At 38.3% G+C, this 20,494-nt stretch overlaps 1 protein-coding gene across 13 annotated transcripts in view; it reads left to right on the top strand.

The window, feature by feature from the left end:
• ADD1 (adducin 1) overlaps positions 1-20,228 on the top strand; it is a 64,743-nt gene extending 44,515 nt beyond the window's left edge. For 3 of the 13 annotated variants that reach the window (XM_033060095.2, XM_033060092.2, XM_033060093.2), the window contains exons 11-17: positions 1,734-1,835; positions 4,578-4,667; positions 4,763-4,780; positions 5,501-5,593; positions 11,313-11,469; positions 13,449-13,544; positions 17,735-20,228. In XM_033060095.2, the coding sequence (XP_032915986.1) occupies positions 1,734-1,835; positions 4,578-4,667; positions 4,763-4,780; positions 5,501-5,593; positions 11,313-11,469; positions 13,449-13,544; positions 17,735-18,087 (909 nt within the window). In that variant the 3' untranslated portion in view covers positions 18,088-20,228. Of the gene's footprint in view, positions 1-1,733; positions 1,836-4,577; positions 4,668-4,762; positions 4,781-5,500; positions 5,594-11,312; positions 11,470-13,448; positions 13,545-14,280; positions 14,316-17,734 lie in introns of those variants that run through there. The other 10 variants (XM_033060098.2, XM_033060094.2, XM_033060101.2 and 7 more) reach the window with 6 other exon arrangements.
• The last annotated feature ends 266 nt before the right edge of the window (positions 20,229-20,494 follow it).

Here is a 20,494-nt window from a genome sequence, read left to right as displayed (position 1 = left end):
ATTAATAAATACATTGTTTGTACTATCAACATGTCACTAAGCTAAATTACCATTTAACCTTGATTATAGCTTTGCCTTGATGAAATATAGTTTTGTTATATTGATGCAGATTTATCTTGATCAAATAGAGGTTTTACCATAGCTTAAAGCTATGTATTTGTGTGGACCAGTTTGTGCTTTTCAGCCTCAGCTCACAAAGTAGGTAGGATTTCATATTTGAAATCATCAGTGAAAGACTGAAGCAAAATTCTTTGTCACAAACTAGTCTTGTTTTATGATATACTGAAGCAATAGATAATTTCATACAGTACAAGAGGTTCGTGTATTTAAATTTTTTAATGTTTGCTATTAACCTAAAGTGGCTTGTTATATTGAGGTTGTTTATATATATATGTTTTGACTAAAAACTATCTTTAATAAAAAGCTGGAGTAGTTTTTATCTGAGAAGATAATCATCAGTGAGTATTTCACAGCTCCATGTTCATTCCATTTTTTACTTTACAGTTGCAAAGCATTTTAAAATTCTGTTGCTTTCTGAAGTCTGACAATTTCTGGCTATCTTGTTGTTTCTTGAAGTTACTCAGGAAAAAATGCATAGCATTTGCTCTATAAACAGGTTTGCTTTACTGTTCAGTGCATTTTTTATGCAATAGTGATTGGAAATTAGGACACTGTACAAAGTAAATATATCAAGATAATGAGTTAGTTGTGCATCAAATTGAACATGACTCCATACTAAATGCACAGATCAAGTAAAGCAACCTTCTATGAAGAACCCATGAAGCGCTTAAAGCTTGTGTTTGGGATATTTTTGTAACCTTCTGAGCTATGAGTTATAAAATATTTGACATCACCAAACTGTTCCTTTAGGTTGCTGTGCTGGTACAGCTCTTTGTTTGTGCAGAAACTAATTCTGGTAATATCATTTTGCTGAAGTAGCTTGTTTTAATGCAAAACTTTGGTGATGCCCACTCTTGCTTCACAGTACAGAATCATTCACTAAACCTGGTTAGTGACATCACATTGCTTTTCATACTTCTGTCATCTTATGCTTTAAGTTTGCTTTGATGTTTGTTGGGTACCAGAGGATTGAATCAATGATCTCTCTGTCTCTCTTGTGTTATTTTGTAAAAACACCCAGTGCAGAAAATGAAAATAGCAGTAACAGGGTTTAAGCTCATGCCTTAGATCTTGCTCTACTTCTGTTTGGGTAAGGAATAGTGTCCTTTTTAAACAAGTATGAACTCATTGAGAAATTTCTGATTAAAAATGACCTTAAAAATGAGTAATTACATTGGCATTTTCCTACTCCTGTCTTGATATATCTATTCATAAAGTGAGAAGTAGGTGGTTTTTAGAAACACAAGGCACTGCAGCTGTCAGTGTGGTCAAGTGTTCAGAAAACCAGCTTTAAAACCCCTCAGTCTTCATAATCTCTGAACTGCACATAGGAATGGTATTGTTTTGGGTAAAAATTATTTGCTAATTAACTGGCTCTCTAGGTGTTGTTGTTACTAACTTGATAGAATGGTTCTGATCTCTAGAAATGTATCTGAAGGTATTGTTTATATTACTGAAGAAGAAAGCAACTTAGGAATGAATAGAAGAATGCAATCATTGGTTCAGTTCTCTGCACTGTATGATGCATGATCAACTGTGATGTGACTTTGCTGCTCTGAGTGTCCATAGCCATTACAGCAGTTCTGACTCTGCAACTGTTCTTGATGTTACAGTGGACTAAAGAGGATGGACATAGAACTGCCACCTCTGCTGTCCCTAATCTGTTTGTTCCATTGAACACCAATCCAAAGGAGGTCCAAGAAATGAGGAACAAGGTTTGTAATAGCAGTAAAGTAACTTTTTTTTTTTTTGGTCATCATCTCAATTAAGTTGTGTGCTTGTAATGAACTAACTTACTTGTTATAATGACATTTTGGGGGCTCAGTAACAGTTCTGGTGTTGTCCTGTGCCTTTATAACTAAATAATGAAACAATTCCTAAATTTCCTGAACTCCTCTTGGAAAAAGTGAGTATTTCTGTTCCCTATATGAAGACTTTAATTTTTCTTAGACTATTTGCAGGGTACCTCTGAAACAGCCAGTCGTGAGTTTATGGTAGGAATTCTGTACCTTGAGATCATAGTTTTACATTAGTGACCTGTTTTCCTGTTTTGGTAACATCAGTTAAAATTTTGTGGCCTAGGCAAAGTAGTCTACAGATCCCTCTCCATATTTCAGTGTACTGTATTACAAGATGCTGTGCTTGTTGCAGACTTTTTTTGTGTGTGTCTTTGGAACTGCAAGTTAATCTTTTTGAAATGGCCTTGCAGTTAATTTTCCAGGTTTTGAATTTCAGATCTTCTTGTCCAATCTACCAACAAGAAAGCAATAAATGGATTGGGGTTTTTTCCACTTTATTTCTTTTACAGTATAAAATATGCCCTGGTATCTTCTTAATGTTTAACTTGTTCTGCATTGTTTTGATACCTCTAACTGATGGCCACATGGAACATGGGGATTCTGTCAAAGAAAGGCTGTGTGCAGGGATACTAAATAGCAGGAATCTAAAATACAGTAATTTCACGATTATAAGCCGCACCATTTTGACTAAAATTTTGGTCTGAACCCAAAGTGCGGCTTATAATCAGGTGTGGCTTATATATGGACAAAGAACGAAAAGTTGCTGTTTTAGTTTGGAGGACAGGTGTCTGCTGAGAAAGGCAGGAACTTCTCTTTGAAATGGAGAATATAAACCTCTTCCCTCCAAATTATTATAATTTGGAAATCAAGGGGCTTTCAGGTAAAGATATGGAAATTAGGAATAACAGTTCTTTTCTAGGGAAATCAAAATAGAAATACAGTACTACAAAGAAACAAACTCCAAACCCTGACAAAGTCAGAGTACAACCTGACACCCCGTCAGGCAGGGTGTTGGTAGCAGTCCCATTAAATGGTGGCTGCATCCTCCTGCAGTGACAGATGTGGTTCAGTTGGAGCAGTGCTCCTGTACAAGGTGCAGTTTCCCTCCGGAGGTCCAGTGGTGATGTGGAGAAATCCGGTTTTCGTCTGGAGTCCAGTGGAGAAAGGGGCTCCCTTAGTGTCCCAAAACCTCTGTTTTTATCTTGGTAAGAAACACTGGGCTCTTCCCCCTGGCTGGAGCAACTTCCAATGGGATGCAGTAATTTTATCAGCCACACAGTGGGACTCAATGGGCCATTAGCAGAAAATGACTCTCTGGAGGAAGGATGGGTTGTGAAAAGATAAAGAACAATGCCCTGCCTGGTTTCAATGGATGGCCCATTAGCAGAATATCTGCCACAGAGATAAGGATCACTGTCCCCACCCTCAACAGATGGTGATAGAACAGATACCTTTTATCACACTCTGTATTGTAACATGTGGCTTATAATCAGGTACGGCTTATGTATGGACAAAGAACCAAAAAGTTGCTGAAACCCAGAAGTGCGGCTTATACTCAGTGCGGCTTATGATCGTGAAATTACTGTAATCTATATATGACTGACAGAACCTATGCTTGGCACTGTAAAATAATAACACCTGAAATGAGAAATACTGTGACATTTCCAAGCAGTTTCTTTGTGTTTCATACACAAATATTGCTTTATTAAAAACCTGAATGAAGTGACTGAGTCTTCAAATTCTGTATCTTCTCGGTGATGAGAAGAGTAGTAAATCAGAAACAAGTGAAAAAGCTGGGGGATTCTTGCACTTTCTGAGATACCAACTATTAATGATACTTCTTGCTTGTGTATTTGTGTATATATATATTTTTATAAACTGAATGTTGGTTTTAGTTGTAAGTAGAGATCTTTTAGGATGCACGCTTTTCTTCATTTATCTTGGAACGAGAACCAGAATATTTTAGAAATAAATTTTGAGTCAGTTGTTATGAATTCTTTACCATTGAAGGATATCTAATTTGACTAGTAATACCTAGGTTTAAAGGTCTAAATTCTGTTCCCATCCTCCATATTGAAGGAACTGGGAGGTGTTTAGAATGCAACAAAAGGGGTGTTTATGAGAACAGCAGAGTGTCAGTTTATCCACAGAGAAATTATTTGCATGTCCTTTTGAGGATGTGATCCTGACTGGATACAAAAAGGGAAAGTTGTGCAGTGTTTTACAGGCAGTCCTATAAGATGATGATGTTGTGATGCCTTATAGGTAACTAATGGCAGAAACCTGCAAGTGACTGATCAGATACAATAGAAAGAAAAGTACAGAGGTATTGCTTCTGTTTCTCCTCACTTTTCACAAACTGGAGATGTCTGTTACCTGTTTTACCATGACCTAGTACTCAAAAGCAAAGGACAACACCTTTTGTGGTACTTAAAGACTAAATTCTGAGAAATGAGAGGAAACAGCCAGGAGCCTGAATGTTTATATATGAGTGATGTTTATAAACTCAGCTTCATTTGATAGCCCTGTGGCTACAGCAATCAGTACTGGTTGTTGCCTGTTGACAGGTTCACTTACCCTATTTCAGACACAAAAATGTGATCAGCTTTTCTCTGTTGTTCACGTGCTTGTTGTTCATTCTGCTACTTTCCTTTGCAGATCCGAGAGCAGAATTTGCAAGATATTAAAACGGCAGGCCCTCAGTCACAGGTTCTTTCTGGGGTAGTTGTGGACAGGAGCCTTGTACAGGTGAGAGTATTAAATTCCTAAAACTGTCAGCTTAATCTGCAATATCCTCTGCTTTCACCTAATATATCACTATGAAATTATTCTTTAATTGGCAGAGAGTAACTGTTTATAAGGTAAGTCTTAGAGGTAACATCATTGTCTTTGCAAGAGTGCTTAGGGTCAGAAATTTAGAGGCTTCAGCCATGTAGCCCAAGCATGTCTGTGGAGGATGCTTCTTGGTTTTTTTTCTGAATGTAATGCATGAAATTCAGCAGCCTAATTTATACTCTTATGAATATATTAGATTCTTGTTCAAAACTAGTTGGGCTTTGTGACAGCTTTTTGTTTGATTTCTGAGTTTATGTGTCTTGAAGGATTAATACTGGGCACACCAGGCTCACTATGGGGCAGTAGTGTTTCATGTTAAATATGAGATTTCATGCTTCATAATATTTTATTTGAAGAACAGTTTGGGAAAAATCTATTGCATCAATGAAACTTAAAAGCAGGATATCTGTATGTATAAAAAAGACTATAAATCATATTTTCAAGTAAAGTGAGAATTGGAGCTGTACAGCTATAGTGTATAGCTGAATAAAGCTTTTTATATCCAAGTGCTTTCAACTGCCCCAGATATTTTCTGATATACTTTTTAAAAATTGGCAAGTTTTATCATGACCACGGCATTATTCATGTTGGGTGTCATATTGTGTGCATGTCAGTTCATTGTCATATGCAATTTCATTTACCAGTTACTGTTTCTTTGCATGTTTTTAGCAAGCATCACAATGCTTTTGGTTGATGTTGTAAAGCCCGGGCTCGGTTTGCTCTGTTTACTCAATTTACTGTTGCAGGATGCTCCCCTCTCAGACTGTACGGAATCTATTGAAGGGCTCGATCTCACAGAGCAGGCCTTTAGTCCTGCTAAATCTCTGTCTGTTAGAAAGGTACTGCCCTGTCATACTGCTCTAAATACTGTTGTTCACCCTTCATTTAACCTCTCCTTACCCTGACCTTTTTCCTCTGTTAGAAATTATTTGGCTAGAAAACTTTAAAAAATGAAACTAAATGGATCTTCAAATTATGTATATGCGATGATGCAAGCAGTTACTTTACTCTGTTAAGAGTGTCTTGAGGATCTTGGTCTTTGTCTGTAGGAGCCAGTGGGGAAACACTTTTTGATGTTAAGGTGCTGCTCAGGTCCTGCATATAGAGGGTTTGTTTATGCCTGCTGTTACTGTTGAATTATTCTAATTTGAGATCAATGTAGAGTTAGTTTAATCTCTGCCTGATTACATCAGTGTAATTCTGGAGATACTCTGTGTGTTAAGTGACAAACACTGTCAGCTCTTGACCCCAGAGTGCTGGATGCCTGGCTTCCTTAAAGCTTCCTGCAGTTAGCTACTAGAGTTGCTAAGTAATGCCCCACACATGCACAATCGATTGGCTTTCACACTTGTAGTCATGTTTGGGCTTACATAATATCTGTTAAATACAGAGTAAGTTCAGGAGGTGTGAGCATGTTGGGGTGGGCAGTCCTTGGGGCTGGCTGAATGGAGCAGCTGCTCACTGCAAACAGCATGAAGGCACATCTAGTGTGGAAGCACAGTGTGTAAATAAACATCAGTGCCTCCTCTGCTCCAGTGTTTTACCTAAAAAATTCTTAAATCTTGGTTTTAGGTCGTGCCTAAACACCTCATTATCAGAATAGCTTTTGCGTGGAAAAAGAGCCAGAATTTTGAATTATGTCATTGTTGGAAACCTTGTGCTTTTATAACTCTTTCTAAAGTGTGATGAGCCAGTTTGTGTTATAGATACTTGGATTGTACTAAGAATATGATGGTCATGTTTTCCCCATTCCAGTCTGTTTTGTCCATATTCTGAAAGGAAAAATAATAAAACACCATTTCTGAGCTTAAGACAAAAAATAAAATAAAGCCAAATTCTTCTAGACATTGCATGGCTTTTATTTCCCACTTAATACCTTCAAAGTGAAAAACTACTTTTATCATAATTATCACAACACAGGTGTTTTTTAAACAGTGATATATTTCAAGTATTATGTTCAAACAATGACACAGTTTTTCTATAAAAGTGGGCAGATAGTTTACATGCATTTTCATAGATGGCAGAGAACCAGCAAATGGTCTGTTGGTTATGTGATTTTGTCTATTAGTATCCTGTTAGGGTTTAGATATCCAAATTATTTGTTTCATTTTTCTGTGGTGTCATGAAAGTGCTTTCTGCCTGAAATAGTGTGTAAAATTAGATCACAGTGTAAATTACAGGAGTAATTATGAAATAGAAGTGGCCTATTTCATAATCTTTATTATTTTAGTATGGATTGTGACCTTATATGCTGAATAATTTCCTGTTTGGGGAATAAAAACAAGTCAAGATGCAAGACCAAAACAAACAAACAAATAAAAGCACCCCAAACCAAACAACCTCCTTCTATAAAAAGTCACCCAAACCAGAAAATGCAATGAGTCTAAACATGACAGCAACAAAAGAAAACCACCAGAGAAATTTCCTTGAAAGATTCTGCCACAAAAAAAATTGTGGTTTGTGGAATAAAGGAAGTGTAAGCAATCTTATGATGCCTGTACAAACCTCACCTGAAAATTTCAATGAAACTGAAGAATCCTGTACATCAAGGACTCAGGAACTTTTAGGTACCAGACAATTACAAGTTCTCAATTGACAAATTTCTTTGATATTCAATGACAAAGTTCATGTAAAAAGTTTCATGTAATTGCAGTAACACTTGCAATGCATTATGTTTTCAGTTAACACTATGATTTGTATCAAATACTAATGCACACTATTTTGGATGAAAAAAAATGCCTCCTTGTGTACAGTATGCATGTGGTGCTTTGAGCTCCTGTGCCTATGGCTGCAGCAGTGAATACTCCATCTTGCCTTGTTGCTTGCTTTATCCATCTTCTGAGAAGTCCTGGCCATGTTGCAACACAACCTCCTTGTGCATCATGTAATTTTATTCCTGTTCAGACTTGGTTAACCAAGCTTCTGCTGCAGTCTTGGCTGATTGACAGGGAATGTTGGTTATTCTTACCAACAACCATTCTGCAGTCTCATAAGAAAATAAATTCACATGAATTTTCAGTAATTTTAAATAGAAGGGGATTCACCCATTTTGTCTCTTCCTTTAGAATGGAAATTCTTTGACTTTGTTCTTAATGCAGACTCTCTGTGCTGCCCCAGAGGTGGCACTGGGTTTGAGTGGTGTCTTCTACATGAGCAGTACCTCAGGAATCTTGTTTCGGATAAAGGCACTGCATTAATGTCAGATTGTATTAGGAGCAATTGTTAACTGAGGCCATTATTATGAACCTCCTGTCTGATTGAAAGAAGAATTGGTGTTTATAAAGTGTCAGTCGTATTTATCCCTGAGAATAAGGTGAAGTGCTTGCCTGATAAATAATGGTCGGTTTTGAATTTTTCTCTAAAAACCAATTTTGCTGTAGAAGTTACAAAATGACTTAATTTTCTAACATTTTCATGTAGGAAGTATGAGGTCCAGGTTTAATATGAAGTTACATTGCATATAATTAGCCGTAAATTACTTTCCCTTTGTGTCTGTGGGTGTGTATGCCCTTACAGAGTGAAAATGCAGTCTCTTCACTAATATAATCTGTCCTGTGTTTCTTACAGTGGAGGAAATGCTGTTGATATTTCAGTGCATACACATGTGATCAAATTTCAAATAGTCATCTAAATACCTTTGGAATCATCATCAAAGTAATACTAGGATCAACATAATCCTGATGAGATCACTAGAATATTCTTTTTTTTTCATGTCATCTTATGTTGAAACAGAGTGTGAGTCTGTGGGAATTTATTCCCTCACTACAGGCTCTTTAATACTGGAAGTAACTCCAGACTAATTTTCCTGTTCAGTTTTTCTGAACATTCCTAGGAATCTCTGAATGGCATGGTCATGGTGATAGCTCTGTAAAGTCTTGTCTATTTTAGTGTCACATTTAACACTTAGAAATGTGTTCTGTACTGTCTTTTTAGTCCTTCTATAGTTGTTTTCTTTCTGTCCCATGTTTCATCTTGTGTTGTATATTTTTATTTGAATTCTTAGAAGGCTGCTCTGTGGCCTGTTCTGTGAAGTAGAACATATCTGCTTCTTGATTTGGAAGTAATGATGGTTTAGAGTAACCACATTGCAGAACTTACTGACATACTACTATAATTTATATCCCACATAGACTCAGTCCCCAGTATGATTTTCTTTGGTGGCCTTTGAATTGTTTCCATATTATTGATACTGAATAAAACTGGATGTGTTAATCTGGAATCAGCTTTCAGCTGATCAGATGTTTTCCTTTCTGATCTCTTGCATAATTTTTCTGCTTTTATGATCCAATGTTGTTGCCTCTAATCTTTTCAGTGCTGCTTCTCTTGGGTCAAATCTACTCAGCAAGTACAAATACTGTTTGCACTGATCGTGGGTGTTTTTTGTGAGGGTTTCATTTTGATTTCTTTTTTTTTTTTTTTCATCTAGTAAATGTGATAAGCTTGATTTGCTGCTTTTATTCCCAGTATTTAACAAAGGTACTCTCAAAAGTAGAACACGTCCTGCCAGTGCACCAGGCGTCTGCAAACTGCCTGTCTTTCTGTTTGTCACCATTTAATCAACAGGCATTTGTTTCATTAGAAGTTTTTCTACCCAGTGATTCTGGATTTAACTTGCAACATTCAAAGTTTCTTAGAAATTCCAGGGATACTAATAGATACTGTGTGTCTTGTTCCTCTCTTGTACCCAGAAAACTCTAGAAACTCTGCCTGAGATCAATGCTTTGAGGTCCTGCTGCTTATGCTGAGTTTCAGTTAAAACAATGGGCTTAGTTTGAAGAGTGGGCAGAGACAGAAAAGGAAATATAAAATTTCTATGGGCATCAGTTTTCTGCCATCATTAAAAGCTGAGTCCTAGTTTTAGGGGTGTTTTGAATTTTCTGCATAACAATTAGAATTGTACAAAGGTTGATGTTTCTCTGACCCTTTCATGCATCATCTTCTGTTACTGTCAAATCAATGCTTCATGAATACAGTTGAGTAAAGGCTTCTGACATTCTACTGACATTCTGCATGTAAAATGACATTTCCTCTTATTTGAATGGAGAAATGGAAGTGATCTGTAATGTTTTAGAGATATTTCTCTCCTGCAGCACCTTTCAGAGTCTTGCAGTGGAGATGTATTGTTATGCTATTTGTTCTTTGGTACTTCTGGCTGGTGTTTTCTTCCTGAAGAGCAGCATAGAATCTAACAAGCATCTTACCTCCCTGAATTGCTCTGGACCAGATTTCTGGAGATCTCTCATCAAGCTTTCAGAACTGCTCCTGTCCTCCTTCCATCCAGACAGTCTTGTCTGTCACCTTTTTGGTGCTGGCAACATGTCCAAAGCAGCTCTTGCCATCCAAACCAACCTTCTGTCTACTTGCATCATCAATTGTCCAGTGGCCATCCTGTGCATGTCCATGAAGTGGGGCCATGGAATGGGATGTTTGTCTCTCTTCAGGCACTGAACTGCACTTTCTAATGCGTTCTTCTAAATATTGGTACAGACAACATTTGAATATGGAGATGATCTGGGTCAATCAGTAGCTCATACCTAATAATGGAGTTCAAATAACTCTTTTTGATAGTGAAGACAGTTTGGGTGTCACCAAGACATGGGGCACAGGTCACACTTCTGTCATTAATGAACAAGTGTCAGAGTTCTGTATGTACAATGGAAAAAACCAAATGCTTAGACAAGTCATTTGAGAGATAGTGCAGCTATCTCCAGGCAAGCATTTTCTGTACATGAGACAATGAAAATCCAGTGGCTGTAGCCTTTACTATAGGATTAGAGAAGAAAAACTAAAAACTTTAACATTAGAGAATCTCTGATGCAGCTGCTTCTGTCCACTGGAACTTACTGTGCTTAGAATTGCTCGCTATATTTTTATTTGTATAACTTTTTATCTGGCTTATGTGACAAATGTTATAGATGTAAACATGCTAACTTGTACCAGATTACAGTTAACCTTAATTGCTTTAAAATTGCTTATAATAAACTGTTAATCTGGTGTATACAGAACATATACAAGGTGGCTTTTTACTGTAACATCTGTTAGGTGTAATGAAGTAGCTGCTAGAAATGGCTTTTCTGTTATTAAAAAAATACAAAGCAAAACAAAAATCCAAAGCAAAATAATAATAATAAAAGCCAAAACAAAACAGAAACAAAAATACCTATGAGATGAGTTCTTGACCCTTTACGAGTATTCTGTGCCCAGATTGCCATGCAGGTGGACCTGCTATCATGTTTCTTTTGTGGCAAGAAAAAGAAACTTTATATACTTTTGTGACTTGAGATGTAATTCAGCTAGACTGTTTGGCTGCTATTTGATATACTGCTTAATGGTGGATATTCCCTGGTGGAGACCTGTCTTCTCCTTTATATTAACCTCCTATGAATCAAATAAAAAAAAAATCTCATAGATTTTTTTTTTTTAATCTAAAAGAGGAAAAAGTAGCATTTTCAAGGTTATATTTTTGTTTTGTTTTTGGTTGCTTTGTAGCCTCTGTGCCTCTAAAGGTTCTACAAGTTACTGCTTGATTCCCAATGTATCTTAATTTTCTTTTGCCAGGGAGAGCTGGTGACTGCATCAAAGGCAATAATTGAGAAAGAATATCAACCAAAAGTCATAGTGAGCACAACAGGACCAAATCCCTTCAATAAACTCACTGATCGAGAACTGGAAGAATATCGCAAGGAAGTAGAAAGAAAGCAGAAGGGACCAGAAGGTTGGTTTCTCTGTGTGTGTTTTTTCTACAATAGACTGTGGTACCAGCAAGTTTCTTGGTAATTGGAAAGTGGGTTACCTGCAGAGGCCATGGGTAAATTACCTAGTTTTTGTATGTTTCTGTTTTTCCAGCGTGAATTAGAAATTGGAAAAGTATATTACATATAAAATGTGTGATCTAATTGTTTTGTGTTCTGTAAAATGCATAGATCTCACTCCAAAATTGTCCTAGTTACTCCTGCTGGTAGGAAGTTGAAAGCTTGAAACTTCAGTCAAAACAATGTGTTTCAGTACTGGTTTTTGTATGCTTTGTTTCCCTTGCCCTGGAGCCTAGGCTAAGGTGAGGGAATGGTGATGCTTTATAGCAGCAACACGGCAGGTTTTTTAAGTCACTGAAAATTGAGATTTGAGAAATAGGTTAAATGGAGAAGATACAGAATAACATTGATTGTTGCTTGGAAATGCAATGTCTTGGGCACTTCTACCAAAATGGACTTTTTCAATTATCCTAGAATTATGACAGATTTGGGCTATAAAAAGAGGCTGTTGCTGCATCTGAAGTGTTTCTCCTGCTTTACTTCAGTATAATTTTAAGGGATGATAGTTACAATGCTCATCTGTTGTGAAGTTTTGAATTTGAGTGATGCTAGAACCCAAAGTGCTGTTTCTTTTATAGTGTGTGTTCCCTGCTTCTGGGACCACAGTGTAGGAAGGGTTGTGTTTGGTTTATGAAGTACTGGGTGGGGTGGAGTGGGATGGGATGGGATGCCATGCTGTCATGCTTGTTTAACTGCATACCTTTATTCTCTCAGTAACAATGCCACATCCTTCTTAGATAAGGTATCAAAATATGGAGAGACTGTGTTACTGAGACAGACACCAGCTGGGGAACAGAGTGCAGTGCTTAGAAATCAGACCATCAGTGAGCAAAACACGTCAGATAAAAAATCTCTGGATTTGAAAGGCAGATCAAACACCTTTCAAGGAACAGATACGAAGACTTTACAGGATCGTGACATATCATCACTGTCTAAGTCTTTAGCTAACATTCAGTTTGCTGCTGCACGGGTTTCTTGTCAGCCCATGCAGCAAATCATCCCACATCTAAATGGAGAAGAGCCAGATGGGCAGAAGTCCTCCCATAAGGAATTTCATACTGCAGTGATCAAAGCTTTAAGGTCTGATCCTGACCTTTTGGCTGAGGCCTCAGGTATTACTAACATGGTACAGCTGTGCTTGTAATCCAAGGAACAACCTCTTTATCTACACCATGTGGAGATTCTGTCAGTTGACTTGTCTGTGGGACTGATTTCACTTTAATTGTGTAGGTGAACTGGATGGAACAATGCTTTAGTGTTGTTCCCAATATATGGTGTACTCTATTAATGTTCTCCTTTGAATCTAGGGCTATTATAAAGCTGGATGCAAGGGGGACTAATACTCAAGTCCTCCTTACTAATAACAAATACTCAAACCACTGTGAAATCTGTTTGGAATCATAATTATTGCATGTTTTTCTGATTATCTATGCAGTCTTCTTTTCTTTCGGGATGCAATTTTGTTTACTCCAAATTTCAGCAATACAAAACAAGCAAAAGAATGTTATCTTGTGTAGGCCTGGGAGCATATTCCTTCCTCCATATTTGTTTATAGCTTCCTTGTGGTTTTTCCTCACAAGTTTTCTTTATAACAGCAGCATAAACCAATTCATAAATTATTTAATTATTCATGCCCTCTTAAAGAAAAAAAAAACCTCCAAAAAGACCTACAGAGCACAACAGCAACTTGAACAGTTTTGTTGGTATCAAACTATTGTTTAATTTTCTTTTGCTTGTTTTGGTATTATTTAATATCCTGGCAGAATTTTGATTCAGAAAAATGTATTGGTATCTTTTGTGCATGGAGCATAAGGACACTTGTTTTCTTACATGCTGAGAGGTTTTATTTGCCTTTTTAATTCCTCTTTGCCTACATCTCCAGAGCCCTCAGAAGACGGCAGGCCAGAAAAAGAGAAAAGCCCCCCTGACCCCAGTTCAGCTCGCACTCCTCCCAGCACACCAATTAAAATAGAGGAAGGTACGTTCTGCTGCCGTGGGGGGGGAGCCAGTAACTGCATCCTTAGTGACTGACGCATGGGAGGTCATGAACTAGAGCTAATAACAGTCAGTACTTCTTGTTTCATTGTTGTACTACCTACGAGACACTCCACTGAACTGTGAGTCTAACAGGAGTTTTGTTTACAATAATAAAGAAGTGTGCATTAATACAAAGACAAATTTCCATCTCTTCAGAATTGCCTTGTCATCTCTTGGTGTTTCTCAACCGATTTACCTTTTTGTACATTTCTGCGAGATAATTGCTCTCACTAAATGAAATAGTGTCTGATGGTGAACCAGGCACTCATCTATATGCCTTGGTAAATCTTCTTCACTGATTGCACATTTCTTAAACATTATTGTACTTGGATTACACTTTAGTAAAGATTTTTCCTACTCAATTTGAATCGAAATTTGATTATTTGCTCACTTTTCATCATAGTTTTAACTAAAATGTGAGCAGGGCTGCTAAAGTTGATTCCCTTAAAAAAGGATAAAATTATAGTCTTGATCAGGTGTAATCCAATTATTGTCTTGTTTCCTTTACCTTGTACATTGGATATATCACTTGTCTTAGTCTGCCATTCACTACTTCATCTCATTCTGTTTTCTACAAGAATGGTTGCAACCATTCTTCTAACGTAACACAATGGCTGTGATGAATGCATAGATTCTCTACTTGTGCTTTTTTCTTCTTGTGGCTGCGTTACAAACAGGAGATGGATATGCTAAAGAATACCTGTTACCATAGTAAGTATCATTCCATACTCTGACCTGCTTTTGTGCTTTGCTTCACTCTTGCATCTTTGTTTACTAAGGTTTCTTTTGGTTTTGCTTTTTTTTAAAAAAAGCAGGCTTCTTCAGTTGAGATGTTGATTTCTTTAGTTCTCAGTTCCATGTAATTCCAGGCAGTTGCAGATCTCATGTTAAAGCACACTCCCCCTTTGAGAGAGACTGTGAAAGTCACCCTTCGTGTTTCCATATCTGTGTGTCTGATTCCTCAATTTAAAAGGAATAGTCTGAAGTTGCCTGGCAGATATAGCTGAAACAGCCCTGGGAGTTTCTGCCCCAACAGTTTGCTGCTGCCCACACAGCTTGGGCCTGGTTACAAAACAGAAGAGTTCCTAATCTATTCCAGAGCAAAATCCACTGACATGGATTTAAATTTACCCAGCAGACTTCTGCATGGAAATGGATATGGGACTACTCCTATGTTTTGTGTTAACTGTATGGAGTTCAAATTCCAGCCAAGGAATAACAGCAAGTACTTGGTGGCAGCAATTTCTACAACTGTCTTGGCTAGCTCTGCAGGGTTCCTTCGGATTATGCTTTAAAGGAATAAGGATGTTTGTATGTCCTGTTATATCCAAAAGTCAGTGTGTTTGTCATAGGTATGAAACCTGTGATGTTACTGATAAAGTTCTAAAACCTGAAAGTTCTTTTAAACAGGGAATTGTGTTCAACAAACTCTTCTAGTTGTAGAAGTTTTCCAGGACAAACATACAAAGCTTATTTTAGGGAGTAGCTGGAAGTTCACGCCATGATGAGTTTGGTTGGGGGAGGTTGTATTGAATGACAATGTTCTCAGTATACAACCTCTTCTCAACTTTGATTCATCATATTATTTCTATTTAAGTGTAGCTGAAATCAGTCCAGTGTTTTTTAACTTAGTTATAGCCTAGTTTGTATGTTTGTCCACATCTTTGTGTTGAAAAATAAATCAAACCAAAACCCCATAGACATTTATTTTCATAAATAATGGGAATTGTAAACACACACAAAATATTGATGTTATGCTTTAAACTTTTAAACCAGTGTATATATATGTGTGTGTGTGTGTATAAAGGGAGAGCATGGATGTAAACATGATTCTTTAAAAAAAAAAACTTCTAAAATGTTGAGGAAAGTTCTTAAACTGTAAATAGCAAGAAAGATGTTTTTAAAGCTTTCTAGTTATGTTACTGAAATCCATCCAGGGGTAGAATAGCAGGGTGTTTGTGTGCCAGCTTAATTGAATGTGGAATTTGTAAATCTTCCGAATTCTGGTAAAATATTGTCCTTAGCAAACTAGATAAACAGATGCTTACTTGATTCCAGCATCATGTTAATCTGTTTATTAAGGATGATGGGAACTTGACAAACTGGGAAGGATGGCAGTCCTGGGTTAATGAGTTATAAATCCATTTGTATTTATTCAATGCTCAGGCCAGCTGGCAAATGCTGTTCGAATGCCTGTAGCTTCCTACTCTTTAATTTGAACAATCTCTAATCCCTTTGTTGAAACTTCAAAACTATCTTTTAAACTTACTAAAAAAAATAAATCTGACAGTCCAATGTGATGCCTGTTCTAAAAATTGGGCCAACTAGTGAATACAATACAATATTTTTTACTTAGGATGACCTACAATGAGCATCTAGTCCAAGTGTCTGAACCAACTCAGGACTGACCAAAAGTTAAAGCTCATTGTCCTAATGCCTCTTGAGCACTGACAGGCCTGGGGCCTTGACCAGCTCTCAGTCAGTGGGAAGCCTATTTCAATGTCTGGCCACCCTTTCAGTAAAGAAATACTTCCCAGAGTCCAGTCTGAACCTCCCCTGCTGCAGCTTTGAGACATTCCCACACATCCTGTCACTGGATCCCAGGGAGAAGAGCTCAGCAATGTTTACAGTTAATTCCTGAAAAGTCAAATCCAAAAGCAGGGTAGTGGTGGTGAAGAGCTGTAACTGGTGTTTCTTATGAATTCATGTTTGCTGTACATAGACAGGCTAAACTACAGCTTCAGGAGGCAACTTGTACTGTACATAACTGCTTTCTCTTTTTTGCTCTGATTTAAATCCTGCCTGCATTATAACTTTTAAACTGCTAACTTGTGCATTCCGAGTGTTTTGCACTGGATACTAGTGTGTGGTGTTTATTTAACCTATTAGAAGTTCACGGTGCTCTAGGGAAAATGTGTTTGCTTCCTAGCAGGCATTCACAGAACAGAGCCCTCTACAATATATCAGAGAATTATTAATCCCATCTGGCAGAAGTAGAAAGAACACTGTCATTGTTATAGGAAAAATGTGAAAGCATCAAGTATTTTCTGTAAATTCTTGTGAAAACCTTCAGTCTTTTCAAATTAAAACAAACAAGATCTTGAAAGGAGGAAAAAATAGTTGCCTTTCATTTGTGCCTCACAATGAACATGGCCTGGATTTTGCTCTCAATTCCTCCTTATGTAACATCAGTGGGGATAGATGTGGCACAGCTAACGGGACACTGCTCGGCTGCGGTGCACGGAGAGCATTGCAGGCAACTCCACAAAGTGCTCCTTGTTCAAGCCATGCACAAAGAGGAGCCTTAACCAGAGCGTCCCTAAAGCACAGCGGTGAGTGGGGACAGTGGTGCAGGTGAGGGAGGAGCGGTTCAGTTCCCTTTGGACAAACAGCTACCACTGGACTCTTGATGTTCCCTTTTACAGGGTGAGTTTGGCTGTTGGCATCACATACAATAAACAAAACAAGCTGTATTGCATAACCTGCTGAGCTCATTTTATTTGATAAACTACATGGATTTTACTTATAGGAATCCATAATATGTACTCATATCTTGCAAAAAAAAAAAGTGAAGCCTTTGTGATAGGAAATTCTATTTTGAAGCAATATCAGTTAGATCTCATGGAAGAATATGATGAAAATCCCTTCACTGGGATTATAAATTGACAAGCCAGCAATTTAGAAATTAATGGATTTGCATGTATGGGATCACTGCAAATCAGCAATTAGTTTTATCTCTCCAAAAGAAATAAGAATAAAGGTGTGGAATTGCAAAACACCTTACCCAAAGCCAATGAAAACTGTAGGTTTAATTCCTGCTTTATTGCATTAAAATATTGTGTTGCCTGAAAATGTCAGGAGGAAAATGGGAGCTCAGTCTGAACAATTACTTTCTTACTGATGAAATTCAGCTTTATCTGTTCTGTGTGAAGAAGCTTAAAAACAAACAGAACTTTGGAATATCTTTATTTCTTCTGTGCCCAAAGCTGGAGAGCAGCCCTATAACAAAGGCTTCCATGCAAAGTAAATATATTAGTTCCTTCTAGAACGCGCTCACCATCCACTTGCTTCGCTTGCCCTGCTCCAGGGACACTTTTGTAAACTGACTGTCACTGTCTGTCCGTCCACCAGAGACACGGCAGGACCAGACCTACAGAGATGACAGTGATGCTGCAACCTTCAAGCAAACCCTCCCAGATCTCACCCCCGATGAGCCTTCGGAAGCACTCGGCTTCCCTCCCTTAGGAAAGGAGGAAGGGAGATGTGATCACGATGTGCCCAAAAGCCAAACGGAACCACCTGCAGTGGAAAATAAGGAACCCCAGTCCCAACCCACTGAAGAGCCAGCGACACCAACAGCTGAGGAGGGGACAGCAGCTGATGCAGGTAGTGATGAATCTCCAGGGAAGTCCCCATCAAAAAAGAAAAAGAAGTTTCGCACTCCTTCCTTCCTGAAGAAGAGCAAAAAGAAGAGTGACTCCTAAAGGCCAACCCACTGCAGAAACACTGTCATATTTTAAAATCCATTAACCACTAGAATGTACCAGAGTACTGAGTGTTTTGTCTTACTATGTAAATGAATGCCACAATTAATCCAACCAGCCCCTCAAGTTATGGCTTGATTGTTTAGGGTTATAACCAGAAACTCATGTCCAAAAAGGTGCTAATCCTGTGTGTTCAGCAGCTGCCACAGATCTGATCCCTAGTTAGTAATCAAATGTAAATGACTTCCGTGTGGAAGGCATTGATTCACTATTTTTAATTTAAAGCCTGCACTGCTTTGCAAAAGAAAATATAAAAAAATCACAATTAAAAATAAAACACCCATTGCTTACCACAAGAAGTATTCTTTCCAATATTCTGTTCCAAGTCACAAGTAAATTTCTTAAATTTTAACTTTTAGAGAGGATGCTTTTGCAGTGGTGTTCTCAAGGGGGGTGAATTCTTGAACTGACATGTAAACTTCTGCAAGCTTGTGAGTTCAGGTTGTGGCTTGGCCAAGCTTTGAGGCTCTCCATTGCTTCCTCTCTTCCCCCCTTCTCACTGTTGTTACAAAATGAAGGTGTTTTTCACTTTGTTTTATTTTATAACTGGCTGGTGAAATCAGTCTTTGATGTCTAGGACTGAAATGTCCGTGGTGTGTTCTGCTCATGTTGTGTGTTCAAAGAGCCCAATCTTGGCCTGTTTTTTTCTTTCTAGTGAATCACAGTTTAAGGGAAATCTGTCTTTGCTCTTGCCTTGCTGAGTCATGTGGTGATTTGGCTGTTAGAAAAGGTTAAAAAGTGACTGAAGTAGAAGTATTTCAGAAGTTTTTCAGCTGGTGGTGTGGAGCATGGGCAGGTGTATTTTGGGCCTTAGCACAGTTTTTTTTGTCCTCTTAAAAATCCCTTTGTTGCACATGCAACCTTGCTGTGCATGAATCCCATGTGCAGCCTTTTGTGTTTGTTCCTTCCCACTGATAAAAATGTAAATGCATTACACTGAGTATTTCACCTTGTTTTATAGTAATTACATTTTCACTTACGAAAGCTGGCGTTTCTTTAAATCTTTTTGTTGTTGTTGCCAGCGGTCAAGTACAGAAATCCTGTGTAACCCTAAAGGTGTATTTTCACTTTTTGCTATAAATGTTTGTTTAATGTGCAGCATGGCAAATCACTCTCACCACTGAGTTCACTATTTCCCAGTTATTGCCATGCTTCTGTCTATCACCAATTATAAAAGTAGTGTAAGATCAGGTAGGTCAAGCTTGTGGAATTCTCCGGAAAGCGGGTGCCCTTCCCCGGCCCAGGGCCGGCGGGGCAGTGACCAGGTCTGGTTTCCAGAATTTGCATTTCAGGTTTAACAGCAGCAAACCCCAACACTCCATGGGGGTGAGGGCAACACACTGACTCACAGTAAGTGTCTGTAACACAACAGAACATGGATGTAACCTTTTAGGACAATATTAAATGTTGCAATTGGTAAAATAGCAGAGAACTAATGCCTTACATTCATGCAGCAGAAAGCACGGAGGGCCGGTGGGTGGAGCAGCTGGAGGCAGCTCTGGGTGGACAGAGCAGGCCTGTGTCAGGCTGGGAGGTGCCGATGCCTCGGGCTGGTTTTGGGCAGCAGAGGGGAACAACTGGAAGTGCACTTGAGCTGTCAGTGTTGAGGTGAGAACAGAGGTGTCGAGGTGGCCGCTGGGACCGTGGGAAAGGTGACAGAGCCGGTGTGGGACAGAGCAGGCGGGCACTGGGCTGGAGCCCCCGGACAGCAGCGCTCAGGCAGGACTGCATGGCACCAATGGCTTTCAGCTTCTGCTCTAACATTGTATGTCCTTGTACACTAGGAAGCAAACAACACTTATTTTGCTAAGTTGTGTTTTATTGCAGGGTCGTAACTAAATGACTAATTGCTGTATGTTTCAGTTCTTTACTGAAGTCCCTCCATTTATCTTGACCACATATGCAATGACTCTTAATTTCAAATTTTGTAGTTTGTTCTTTTAGTTCTTTGTATTACAATATGAAATGTAGTCATGTATGGTATGGTTACACACTTCGGGGCAGAATAAAGTCCTGTATTTTTCTTTCTTTCTTGTATCATTAAGTTCTACTTATAAATAAAACTCTTGGAAAAAAAATCATGCTCTGCTTTCAAAACTTGTACACTTTTATTCTGTAGCCTCATTTGTTTAGTTTTCTTTTAATAATTAATGTGTTGATTAATGATGCTTTCATTCTCAGAAAATACTCAGATTGGCTACTGCAGGGCTCCCTTGCCGGAGATTCCCAGCTCAGCAGTGGGCAGAGCCTGGTGGAGGTTCCTTCCCCCACCCCTTAGCTGGGGTCAGCATGGTGCTATCATCCATCCCCTCAAGGAGGCCTTTGGCACCTTGGGTAAAATTCTGGC

Source organism: Catharus ustulatus, chromosome 5 (genome assembly GCF_009819885.2).
Source record: "Catharus ustulatus isolate bCatUst1 chromosome 5, bCatUst1.pri.v2, whole genome shotgun sequence".
NCBI lineage: Eukaryota > Metazoa > Chordata > Aves > Passeriformes > Turdidae > Catharus > Catharus ustulatus.
Note: the sequence above shows the minus strand (reverse complement) of the source record. Positions and strands in the feature narration are given on the sequence as shown.